The sequence below is a fragment of the Microtus oregoni genome, unplaced genomic scaffold, assembly GCF_018167655.1.
Source record: "Microtus oregoni isolate MIOR12 unplaced genomic scaffold, Mior012 000023F_ref0000262, whole genome shotgun sequence".
NCBI lineage: Eukaryota > Metazoa > Chordata > Mammalia > Rodentia > Cricetidae > Microtus > Microtus oregoni.
The window spans coordinates 18,270,870-18,283,999 of record NW_024543082.1 but is presented as its reverse complement, the minus strand read 5'-3'; the positions used below and the strand labels follow the sequence as shown (position 1 = coordinate 18,283,999).

Below are 13,130 nucleotides of genomic sequence, written 5' to 3'. Positions count from 1 at the left end.
ATAGACTTATAATTGCTAAAGAAATAGAAACAGTCATCAAAAGTCTTCCAACCAAAAAAGCCCAAGTCCAGCATAGAAATCTACAAGATTTTCAAAGAACTAGTACCAATACTCCTCAAATTTTTCCACACTCTAGAAACAGAAGGAACATTGCCAAATCATTCTTATGAGGCCACAATTACTCTGATATCCAAAACATGCAAAGACACTACTAAGAAAGAGAATTACAGACCAACCTCACTCATGAATATTGATGCAAAAATGATCAATAAAACACTGGCAAATCGAAATCAAGAGCACATTAGAATCAATTCAGCTTCATCCCAGAGATGCAGGGATGGTTCAACATATGAAAATCTGTCAAAACAATCCACCATATAAAAAAACTGGAAACAAAACCCCACATGATCATCTCTTTAGATGCTGAAAAAGCCTTTGACAAAATACAACATTCTTTCATGATAATGGTCTTGGATACAAAGACCATACCTAAACATAATAAAGGCAATATATAGCAAACCAACAACCAATATCAAACTAAATGGAGAGAATCTCAAATCGATCCCACTGAAATCAGGAATAAGACAAGGTTGTCCACTTTCTCCATATCTACTCAATATAGTTTTTGAGGTCCTAGCTAGAGCAGTAAGACAACAAAAGGAGACCAAGGGTATACAAGTTGGAAAAGATGTCAAATTCTCACTATTTGGTGATGATATGACAGTTTCTATAAGCAACCCCAAGAATTTTACCAAGGAATTTTGACAACTCATAAACACCTTCAGTAATGTACAGGATACAAGTTTAACTCAAGTACATCAGTAACCCTCCTTTTCACTGATGAACACCCTTCAGAAATAACCAAATAGCATAAAATATCTCCGAGTAACTATGACCAAACAAGTGGAAAACCTGTATGACAAAAACTTTACATCTTTGAAGAAAGAAATTGAAGAAGACACCAGAAAATGGAAAGATCTCACATGCTCTGTGGTAGGTAGAAATAAAATAGTAAAAATGGCAATCTTAGCAAAAGCAATCTACAGATTTAATGCAATGCCCATCAAAATCCCAGCAAAATTCTTTACAGACCTCAAAAAAACAACACTCAGTTTCATATGCAAAAGCAAAATACCCAGTATAGCCAAAACAGTCCCATACCATAAAAGAACTTCTGGGGGCACCACAATCCCTGAGTTCAAACTCTACTACAGAGCTACACTACTGAAAACAGCCTGGTACTGGCATAAGAACAGACAAGAGGACCAATGCAACCAAATTGAAGACCTAGATATCAATTCACACATCTAAGAATACCTGATTTTTTGACAACAAAGCAAAAAAATATAAAATGGAAAAAAGAAAGCATATTCAACAAATGGTGCTGGAATAATTGGATATCAACATGTAGAAGAATGAGAATAGACCCATATCTATCACCATGCACAGAACTCAATTCCAAATGGATCAAAGACCTCAACATAAATCTAACCACACTGAACCTTATAGAAGAGAAAATGGGAGTACATTTGAACACACTGGAACAGGAGACCACTTACTAAATATAACCCCAGCAGCACAGCCACTGAGAAAAACAACTAAAAAATTGAACCTCCTAAAACTGAGAAAATTCTGTAAAGCAAAGGACATGGTCAACAAGACAAAATAGAAGCCTATAAAATGTGAAAAGATCTTCATCAACCCCACATCAGACAGAGGTCTGATCTCAAAAATATACAAAGAACTCCAGAAATTGGTCATCAAAAAAAAAAAAAAAACCAATCCAATAAAAAAAAATGGAGTACAGACCTAAACAGAGAACTCACAGCAGAGGAATCTAAAATGGCTGAAAGACACTTAAGAAAATGTCGAACATCCTTATTCATCAGAGAAATGCAAATCAAAACAACTCTGAGATTATATCTTACACCTGTAAGAATGGCCAAGATCAAAAACACTGATGACAATTTATGCTGGAGAGGATATGGGGTAAAGGGAACACTCCTCTATTGCTGATGTGAGTACAAACTGGTACAGCCCCTCTGGATATCAATATGGTGATTTCTCAAACAATTAGGAAACAACTTTCCTCAAGAGCCAGCAATACCACTTTTGAATATATACCCAAAGGATGCTTAATCCTACTACATGGACAGTTGCTCAACTATATTCATAGCAGCATTATTTATCATAGCTAGAATGTGGAAGCAGCTTAAATGGCCCTTGATCAAAGAATGGGTAAGGAAAATGTGGTATATTTACCCAATGGAGTACTGCACAGCAGAAAAAAATAATGACATGTTGAAATTTGTGGGCAAATGAATGGATCTAGAAAACATCAAATTGAGTGAGGTAACCCAGATACAGAAAGACAAATATCATATGTATTCACTCATAAGTGGCTTTTAAACATAAAGTAAAGAAAAACCAGCCTACAATTCACAATCCCAGAGAAACTAGACAACAATGAGGACCCTAGGGGAGACATAAATGGATCTAATCTACATGGGATAGAGAAAAAGACAAGATCTCTTGAGAAAGTTTGGAGCATGGGAACCATGGGAGAGGGTAGAAGGGGAGAGGAGAGGATGGGAGGGGAACAGAGAAAAATATAGAGCTCAACAAAAACAATATAAATGAAATTCAAACTAAGTCACATATGTATTAGTTTTTCTTGAGATTAGATTTATGACTATTTTATATATATAAGTATTTTGTACATTTTATATGCATGGTTCCCCAAAAGCCCAAAAAATGGCAATAGATCTTGTAGAATTGGAACTGCAGGAAGTTCTTAGCTGCCCTATAGGTCCTAGAAATCCAATTCCATACTCTGGAAGAGCAGCCAGTGATCTTAGCCACTGAGTCATCTTTTTAGCCCTCCAGTAACTAATTTTCAAAATACTCAATGTCTGTAGACATCAGGGAAATGCAAATTAAAACTGAGATACCACTTCACCCCAGTCAAGGGACTATTAAGAAGAAAAAGCACCACAGATGTTCAAGAAGATGTGGGGAAAAGAAGAATGCTCACTCACTGCTTTGGGGGTATATATTGATACTGTAACTATGGACATTGGCTTGGAAGCACCCCAAAAGTTTATAAAGAGAATTACAAGATGATTCAGCTGTATACTTCTGGGAAAATACCCAAAAGTCTCCAGGTTCTACTATAGAAGCACTTGAATATCCATTCTTATTGCAGTTCCATTCATAACTTAGATATCCATCCACAGATGAGTGACTAATTAAAATGTAGTATATATGCACACAGTGTAATATTGTCCAGTTATATATAGAAATAGAATCATGAAATTTTCTTTAAGAAAAAGATGTGCCTGGAAAGCATGAACATTAAACAAGGAGAAACGAAATTCAGAATGACAAAATGTACATGTTCTGCCTCAAATGTGGACAAATGTTGATTATAGCCAGTGTGTGTGTGTGTGTGTGTGTGTGTAAATAAGACTAAGGGTGAGAAAAGTTTAACAAATCCTGGAAAGGTGACTGAGAGAGAGAGTAATAGTATTAGGTTATGAGGTAGAATCGGGGCTGTCAACACAGGGACAACACCGGAAAGAGGAAAGTTAACATGGAGTGAGGAAACTCTAAGGCAGGAGCGATGGTGTGGCAGGGCTATGGAGAAAATGGGAGGAAGGGAAACCACAAAAATTCACTTTTTGAATTTTTGAAATGTTTGAAAATGTCATAATACTATCTAGCATATTATATGCTGATTTAAAAAATTAAAAATGAGGAAAAGTCAATGACTGTTGCCAAATTGGTGAAATGGACAAAAACTACCTAACATGAATTAAGGTGCTATGGAAATGTTGCTTAAAACATAAAGATAGTACATGACAATAATATTAAAATGTCTATCTACAAGCCTCAACTAAAGGAAAACAAAAAGCGAGTTCTCTCTGTAGGAGAAAAATTAAACAGAAACCCATAAATGACAAAATATAGGAAGTAAGGGAAAGGTAATCTTAAGATTCTGTCTCTGCAGGAAAGTTACGGTGGAGATGGTCAGCATTGTTTGATTTGTTGTTGCTGTTTGTTCTCTCAAGACAGGGTCCAAGTATTTAGCTCTGGTTGTCCTATACATCACTGTATTGACCAGGCTGGCCCCTAATTCACAAAGATCAGTCTGCCTCTGCTTTCCAAAGCCTGAGATTAAAGCCTTGAAACACTACACTATGATTGCTTAACCATACATGTATATTACATTGTTTTCTTCTTCAAAAATAGCTGATTTATACAGACATTTATTAGAGATTTTTAAAAGATAAACTTCTATTATCTCTCTTTCTCTCATGTCTGTAAACATATGTGCATGTTTGTGCATGTATGCATATGTGACTGTACATTAGAGAGGGGCTGTGTGCGTGTGTGTAAACATATGTGCTTTTAAGGCAGAGATCAATCAATAGTGCTGTTTAACTTGTGTCACTTCCTGGAGTCCCTGGTTACTCTAGGATGGCTGGCCAATTAACGCCAGATGTTTGTCCTTCCTGCCTCCCCAGCTTTGTGATCACAAGCATACATACTCCCATCTGGCTTTTTATGTGAGTGCTGGGCTTCAGTTGTCCCCATTGATTTGCTGTCACTTCTACTTACCCTCCTGCTTTACTGGCAGAGGAACTATCTTCTCTTTATATTCTAGCGGGTGAGTCATGGACACAACCAGGTGCTGGAGGCCCAAGGACCTAACAGTTTTCAAAGAGATGTTGTATATTTTAGAGACGGTCACTGTGCTATTTGGGTTCTTGGTAAAGTACTCTTCCCGCATGGACACTAGGACTTGTGAAGGGTAAATGGAGATTCCAGGAGCAGGCTTCCCCACCGCTGAACAGTGAAGGCTAAGGAGATCTTCAGAGCCAGGAACAGGATGGAGTTCGGTTGCTAATTCAGATACAGCTGAGGCAAAGAGAAGGAAACAATATTAATATAAATGTATGTCCTTACTAAATTATCTGCTGTTAAAGGATGCTGTTTTCCCAATTTTTTATGACACATGAATGCTAAAACTTAACCCTCTTGTATACGTCCCCTCACATGCCATAAAACTTCCAAAACCTTTTGCTCTGTTCACTGACTGCTGTCTCAACTTCTATACAGCTATAAATTATATTATATAATCCCAGTATTTCACACTTATATGCATGATAAGGAACTCTGATGTTCTCACTCTTCTTATTTGAAGACTGGGAACCCTGTTTCCTTGAGTCTTCACCTTTCCTTGTTATTCCCTACTATCTCCTTTTTTCTCATATCTTCTCTTTGCCTTTGTAACAAACTTCTGATGCTCTTCCTGGGTTTTCTCCACCTAATGGAAGCCTGTGAAGTATAATGTAAAGAAGAGACACTAGGTAATAGCTCCTGCCAGAACACACAAACTCCACTGGCCCCCATCATTTTTCTCCTGTCTAAGTAACTTGGACTCATCAACAATTTTTCTTAATGAAGCTTTCTCTGGACAATGTCCTTAGTAACTGTAACTCCACAATGTCTGCCCCCATTATGGGACCCTAGAGAAAGGGTTATATACTTAGGACAGTAAGGCAGGTTTGTCCTCCATGGCTGCCATATGGAAAGGTGTTAAACAGACACTTGTAGCAGGCTTCATCTTCAAATGTCACTTTTTGGATGGTTATGAAGGAGGCATTGGGTTCCAGCATCTTGCAGTGCAGCCTGTTCACATATGGTGGGAAAATATTTTCTCCATATTTATGGCTGTAAGTGCCGATATTTTGAAGCAATGGACCTTGAACTTTCTGCCAGGTGACTTGCTCAACATTTGCCAGACTTGTCAAGTTGCAGAAGATGGTCACATTTCTCCCTAGGACAGCTCTCTCATAATTGTTATGCTTTATCCTCAGTGAAGACTCTGAAATTTGAGGTTCATTGTTAAAAGATATATTCTTCCATACTTCTGCAGACTATTCAAACAGCTCTCATCTCCCTGTCTTATGATTACCATTTTCATTGCCTCTTCTGCTCAATAAAAAAAATGAGGCATGTGTGACAACATATTCCTCATGGAGGAAGGAGGATTGTGCATTCAAGATCAACTTATGTTACATAGTTGAGACTATGTCTCAATAAAAGGAAAAGTTCTGGATATTGTATGTATATTATCAGTGTTAGAATGCTTTCCTGGCATATTCAGAGTCCTGCATTGGATCCTCAGATGTAGGAGAAAGAAAGGCAGAGACAGACAGACAGAGAGACACAGGGACAAGAGACAGAGACAGAGACCAAGACAATGAGAAGAAAAAGAACTGCATATGTTCTTTAACATTGAATATTTAGTTTCTAAATTGGTTTCTGGCACATATTACCTAATACATACTTATTAATGATAAAAATTAAGAATTATAAATTAACAAATATAAGGCAATATATACCTATGTATATATACTTAACAGACATATTTGTGTGTATATGACATACATATATATATATGATCAAGCCTGTATCGTATTACTAATGTATATATCTACACATGTATCATAAAGTAATCATTATTCCACACCTGTCTTAATTGCTCATGTACTTATTTAAGAAAATTCATCATCAGGAAAATGCAGGTTAAACTGAGGACAACATATGCACTAGATATTTACAATGAAAGGCAAACAATGTCAACTTTGAGAATATGCAGAAACAATACACCTCACACACACTGCTGAAGGGAATGAAAATTCTGTTGGGTGCTTAGTAAAAATTCTTGGAGTTATCTGATCACTGAACATTAGCATTCTCTATAAGAAATAAGTTTTCTCATAATTTAAATGTCATAGAAGTGCATACATGTGTTCTCCAAAAACATAAAGATATTCATAGAAACATTATTCGTCATGATCAAAACCTAAATCAAATTAAGAATGTATTTTGTACCACATGGCAGTGGATGATCCCACACTTATTGGTATTGGGGCAGGATACATTGGCCTCAGGAGGTTATTTTTTTGAAAGGATATAGAGTTGGAGTAGGGAATTGAAGGTGGATCTTAGAGGAGTATGAGCAATGGGGGATAAATATGATCAAAGTATATTATATAAAATTGGCAGATAATTGATAAAATATTATGTTAAATAGAATAGATTGCATAAATAAATTCAAAAATGAGATTTAATAAACTATAGTTTCTCTAAAATTTTGGATAAATCATACCAATATATTATGAAGCAGAAACAAATAAATAGATGCTAAGTGGCCATGCATTATTATTAAAGTCATCAACAGATAAAATAAACCCATAATCTAAGGAGCTAGGATAAGAATGTGGGAGTTCAATAAGATTGGCCTCCATAGCTATGCTCATATATTTGAATGTCTGGTCCTCAGGGAGTCAGACTACTTGAGAGGAATTAGGAAGGAATTCACACTAGGAATAAGTGTGGCCTTGATTTAGAATGTGTGTCACTGAAGGTGCTATTTGAGCTATTCAAAGTACAAGCCAGGTCCAGTGTCCGTCTCTTCCTGCTGCCTGTGGATCTGGATGTAGAACTCTCAGCTACAATGTCTGTTTACATGCTGCCATGCTCTCTGCCATTAAGATAATGGACCTCTGAAACTGTAAGTAAGCCCCAGTTATATATATATATATATATATATATATATATATATATATATATATATGTTGTAAATAGGGGCGGCGGGGCTGCATCCCCAGCACCCGGCCGCCCCCACGGCTAGCTTTACCCAAAATAATTACACGGAAACTGTATTCTTTTAATCACTGCTTGGCCCATTTCTATCTAGCCTCTTCTAGGCTAATTCTCACATATTAATTTAGCCCATTTCTAATCATCTGTGTTGCGCCCCTAGGTGTGCTTACCAGGAAGATTCTAGCCTATGTCCATCCTGGGTTGGAGCTTCATAGCATGCGTCTGCCCAGGAGCCAGGATCATGGTGTCTCTCTTAGGCGTCTGCTCCCGATAGGAGAGCTGTGGAGTCTGAGCTCACTTCCTCTTCCTCCCAGCATTCTGTTCTGTTTACTCCTCCCACCTATCTTCTAACCAATAAAATGGGCCAAGGCAGTTCCTTTACTAGCCAATGACCTTCCTCCATCATATATATATATATATATATATATATATATATATATATATATATATTGCCTAGGTCATGGCATCTTTCATAACAATAGAGCAGTGATTAAGTCAGAAGTAGGTACCAGAGACCAGAATATTATTGTGACAGGCCTAAGCATCCTGCTTGTGGACATAATGTAGACTCTGGGATTTTGGACTAGAGAAACATTGAATGTTTCAAGCATGGTTTAAAGGGACAAAGTAGTAGAAAAGCAGTAGGGCTTAGAGCAATGTAGATTATGATGGCCTGGCTCAAAACAGTTTTAAAGTAGAAGAATATTAGGAAGTGACCTAATAGTTGTTCTTGTGATATTTTGATGAAGAATGTGGCTGCTTATTTTTTCTCTTGTCCTAAAAATTTGACATAAGCTAAATTGAAAAGTTTAAGAATCCTGGCATTGGCAGAGGAGATTTCAAGAGACCCTACTGTTGACTCTGTTATATGGTTTGTAGTAATCATACTTATGCAGATATATAATGAAAAGGAGAAAGCTGAGAAAAGAAAAGCACAAATGTACAGTTTGTGGAGAAAGGGAGCACCATGGGTTGTAAGAAAGTTACGTTTTGTAATTAAGAAGGCAAGAACTCGGGGCTCAAATGATGGCTCAGTGGTTAAGAGCACTGACTGCTCTTCCAGAGTACCTGGGTTCAATTCCCAGCACCCGTATGGCAGGTCACAGCTATCTGAAGATCAAGTTGCAAGGGATCTGACACCTTCACACCAATGCACATAAAAAAAATAAAAGTTAAATAAATCATAAAAAAGAAGGTAAAAACTTCAAAGAAAAGTCTAATGCTAAATAGATTAAATGGAGTGGAAACCAATAGACAAGATCTGATGTAGCTAAGTTTCAAACTGTGGAAAGCAATTAAAGAAAAGTTTAAGCAGTGACGGAAACCATCAACAATAGAAAACTGGTAGAAATACATTTGAACAAGGGGGCCCAGCAAACAGTAGAACTTAAGACAATTTGGCCATTTGGTTCTGATTTCAGGGCCAAGAAAACAAGAAAGGGGTTATGGAATCTCCCTCTGCAGCTAAGGAAAGATGCTGAGGCCAAGCATGTATCTGCAGTGACCCCCTCATGGAGACTCAGAGGGACCACTTAATGAAGCTGTGAAGGAGAAGCTTGGATTTTTTCGAAGACCTCAATATGCTGAAAATGCAAGAGCCATGGGATACTGTTGTTGTGGTTTTCTGTTCTGCCAAGTTCCCAAAATCATTAAGTCCCAGAGAAATCACACAGAGGTCTACATTATAACTAATATCAGCCCATTATTCTTATCTTTGTTAACCGTGTAGCTTGGTACCTTTTTCGGCGAGGCAGGCACATCTTGCTTCTTCTGTGGCTGGCTCAGGACTGTAGAATAGGACTTCCTTCTTCCCAGAATTCTCCTGTTCTCATTGACCCGCCTCTACTTCCTGTCTGGTTGTTCTGCCTGTACTTCCTGCCTGGATACTGGCCAATCAGCATTTATTTAAAATATAATTGACAGGCTACAGACCTTGTCCCACAGCAGGATACCTGCCAAAGAAGTATGCAGACCAAGTGTGGAACCAGCTCAAGAGAGAGAAGAGTCATTCAGGCAACAAAACTGGAATAAGTGGTAAATCCAAGAGCTCTTGGACGTTAAACATCAAGATGTAGTAAGTGCAGTGTGCTCACTGACTTTTTTTTCTTGTTTTGTTTCAATATGTCTTCATTATATTCTCTTTCCTCTCTTCTGGAATGCTAATGTATATCTTGTGCCATTGTGTGTTGGAAGTATTTGATCTGTTTTTTAATTTTTATTTTACAGGAGGATACAATTAAGAGACTTTGAACTTTTAAACAGTGTTGAGACTGTTATGGACTATGGGAACTTATGAAGTTAGAGTGAATACATTTCTGCATAATTATATGACTACAAACCTATGTGTTCTGGGGTGTGAAATGTGGTTTGAATAAGGATGGTTTCCGTTGGTTCATATATTTGAAAGCTTAGTTCTCAGAGACTGGCACCACTTGAGGGGATAGGAAGGTATGGCCTTGTTGGTGTAGATGTGGCCTTGTTGGAAGAAGTGTGGCATGGCTGGTGGGCATTTAGATTGAAATGTTCAACCCAGACCCAATAACACACTCCTTTTTCAATTGCCTGTGGATTTCAATGTAGAACTCTCAGCTACGATGTCTGACTGCCTTCCACCATGTTCCATACCATGCGGATAATGGATTAAACCTCTGAACCTATAAACAAGTCCTCAAAAAATGATTCACTTTGTAAGAGTTGCTGTGATCATGGCCTTTTTTCACACATAGAACACTGACTAAGAAAGTAATAGGAAAGGAGTCTGATTACTACTGTGAAAAACTTCCCTAGTGTCTACTTTATTTAAATGCAAAGGTTAAAACCCAACCACACACCTTGATCCACTTTTCTCATACGATGTCACAAGCTTTTCACTCATTTTAATTCATGATCAAATAGAAGCAACTTTGCATTAAATATATTTTTAAATAGATACAATAAATCTCAAGTGTGCAAAAGCATCGTGAACCACTCAAACACATGGGCCAAGTTTATTGTTTAGAGAAACACTGCGTTCCCTAGCCAGTTCTGTGTTCATGATTTACCGGGGCTGATTTGCAGGACTGTGGTCTTCTAGCAATAGTTTCCATTCCTGCATCTCAGCAATTTCATCTCAGAAATAGGTTTAACATTACCTGACTCACAGTGTTGAATAAAATGAAAACATGGAGCCATCTGACAGTAATAACTCAACACAAGCATTTTAGTTTCCACAGGTCATTTGGTCCCTGCCTTCAGGGAAGGCTTGAACAATACACATGGAAATCTAAGCTGGCAACACAAAAATTTAACAATTAACATTGATCCCACAACAGTGTCTGCACTGCTTTGTCTCTCACCATCGTTTGCTCCCAGGTTATTGTGTCCTTTATAATCAAAGATATTCAAGACAGAAGTCTTCCTCATAATGCATTTTATTTATTTATTCATTATTCTTACTTGGTGCAAGAGATTGAAGCCAGGACCTACTCATGCTTAGAAGAAGCTTTATCATCAAACCTAAGCCTCTCTTTTGAGTTTAACAGGTGTACTGTTGTTTCCTCTTCCAAACTTTATTTTTCAAAGATTTATTCTATATATTTAATTAGACTTGTGACTACATGTATGAGCCCTTGAGTACCACAAAGGGTAAAAGAGGATTCAGAGCTGCATTTACAGGTGCTTTGAGCCTCCTAATATAGGTGCTGGAAACAGTATTGGGTCTCCCAACACCTAACCACCAAGTCACCTCCCTAGACCTCTCTTACAAATTTTTACAGAACACTAGTTCTTATCTTAACATGAGAAAAACTGATAGAATAAATGTTGGTAACTCAATGATTAATAATGAATAGGAAATATTAAGATGATATTTATTGAAGTATTATATTAGATTAGCTTGTAATAATAGAGAAGTTCACAAAGGAAATTATATATATGCTTTCCCACGTAATAAAAAGCTCTTGATGATTAAGAAAGGCCTCAGAACAAGTCAATCTCAACATTAAACATATATATGCTGTAGACTGTGAACATGGGGATAATTCGAAGAAACAGACTGACGTTGTGAGGAGATCCTTGGCATCCAGCTAGCTGGTCTGCGATCTTTACAGTTACATAAAACAGACATGTAGGAAACTTTGTGACTTGAGCATGAGTTGCATATACCTCAGAAGCTGTTAGCTGCCTTCATTCTCACATTTCTCCCACTGTGTATAGTCATAGTCATAGATTCAGATATGCTTATTGAATGATTTGATATTTGGGTTATTATATAGGTGTATGATTAAAACACAGAGCCTATAAAACATTCTTTTTCACCTGCTTGGGTAAAAGTAAATTGCCTGTTACCTGGTATTCATTTGTAATTGAATTACAACTAAAAGTGTCTAAGAGAAATGGAGTTACCTGATTCGCGTGTGCAGATATGAAGCACTGAGAGATGGAGAAGGCAATGGAGTGAAAAGTTCATTGTATCCTGGACGAAAGTCTTCACTGTCCAAATCTCTTATTTTCTAGCTGAATTTCCAAATGAGACTGCAATTCACTTTGCCTGTTAAAAAGCTTCGCACACAAAATGATCACACATGTGATCTCAGAGTCATGAGTTCTTTTCTGGGGTTAATAGATAGAGGGAGGAACTGATCTCCAGGGGCAAGAATGAAGTGATCCCTATCTTGATGTGCGGATAGGCTGTTAATTTAAATATGTTAATGCCTCGTCATGAAATGGGAAGCAGGTTTTATTTTTTTATAAACAGGTGAATTCAAGGACAAATTGGCCTTTATTTGCCTAGTCAAAACATTTATCTGACTTGATATAGCCAGATATGAATATAGATAGAGCCAGAAACACAGATAGAGTCTGGATGGTGGTGGCACATGCTTTTAATCAATCCCAGCACTTGGGAGGCAGAGGCAGGAGGATCTCTGTAAGTTCGAGGCCAGCCTGGTCTACAAGAGCTAGTTCCAGGACAGGCTCCAAAGCCACAGAGAAACCCTGACTCGAAAAAACAAAAAAGATCATCCTGTTTCCCCAAGTTCCCCCCATTCTCCCCTTCTCACTTTTCTCTCCCCATCTCCCCTTACCCCCAACCCACCGCACTCCCAAGATCCCACTTTTCTCCCTGGCAATTTTGTCTACTTCCCATAGGCAAGAGGATAACTATGTTTTTCCTTGGGTTCACCTTCTTATTTAGCTTCTTTAGGTTCACCAATTGGAGCCTCCGTGACCCTTATTTATGGTTAGAAACCAATTATGAGTGAGTACATCCCATGTTCATCTTTTTTGGGTCTGGGTTACCTCACTAACTTGGGGAAACAGGATGGTTGGGATAAAGGAAGGCGGGATAGGGGAGCACGGAAGCACAATTCTTAGTTAAGGGAGCCACCTTAGGGTTGGCAAGAGACTTGAACCTAGAGTGGCTTTCAGGATCCCAAGGCGATGTCCCCAGTTAGTTCCTTGGGCAGATGAGGACA

General features: G+C 37.9%; 1 protein-coding gene across 1 annotated transcript in view; it reads right to left on the bottom strand.

Annotated features, from left to right (window-relative positions):
* Positions 1 to 13,130, bottom strand: part of LOC121462027 (nectin-1-like) — a 48,536-nt gene that overhangs the window by 21,814 nt on the left and 13,592 nt on the right. Inside the window, exons 2-3 of the mRNA XM_041673439.1 lie at positions 5,552 to 5,890; positions 4,621 to 4,920 (exon numbers count right to left, since the gene is read on the bottom strand). Coding sequence (XP_041529373.1) covers positions 4,621 to 4,920; positions 5,552 to 5,890 — 639 coding nt within the window. The remainder of the gene's footprint in view (positions 1 to 4,620; positions 4,921 to 5,551; positions 5,891 to 13,130) is intronic.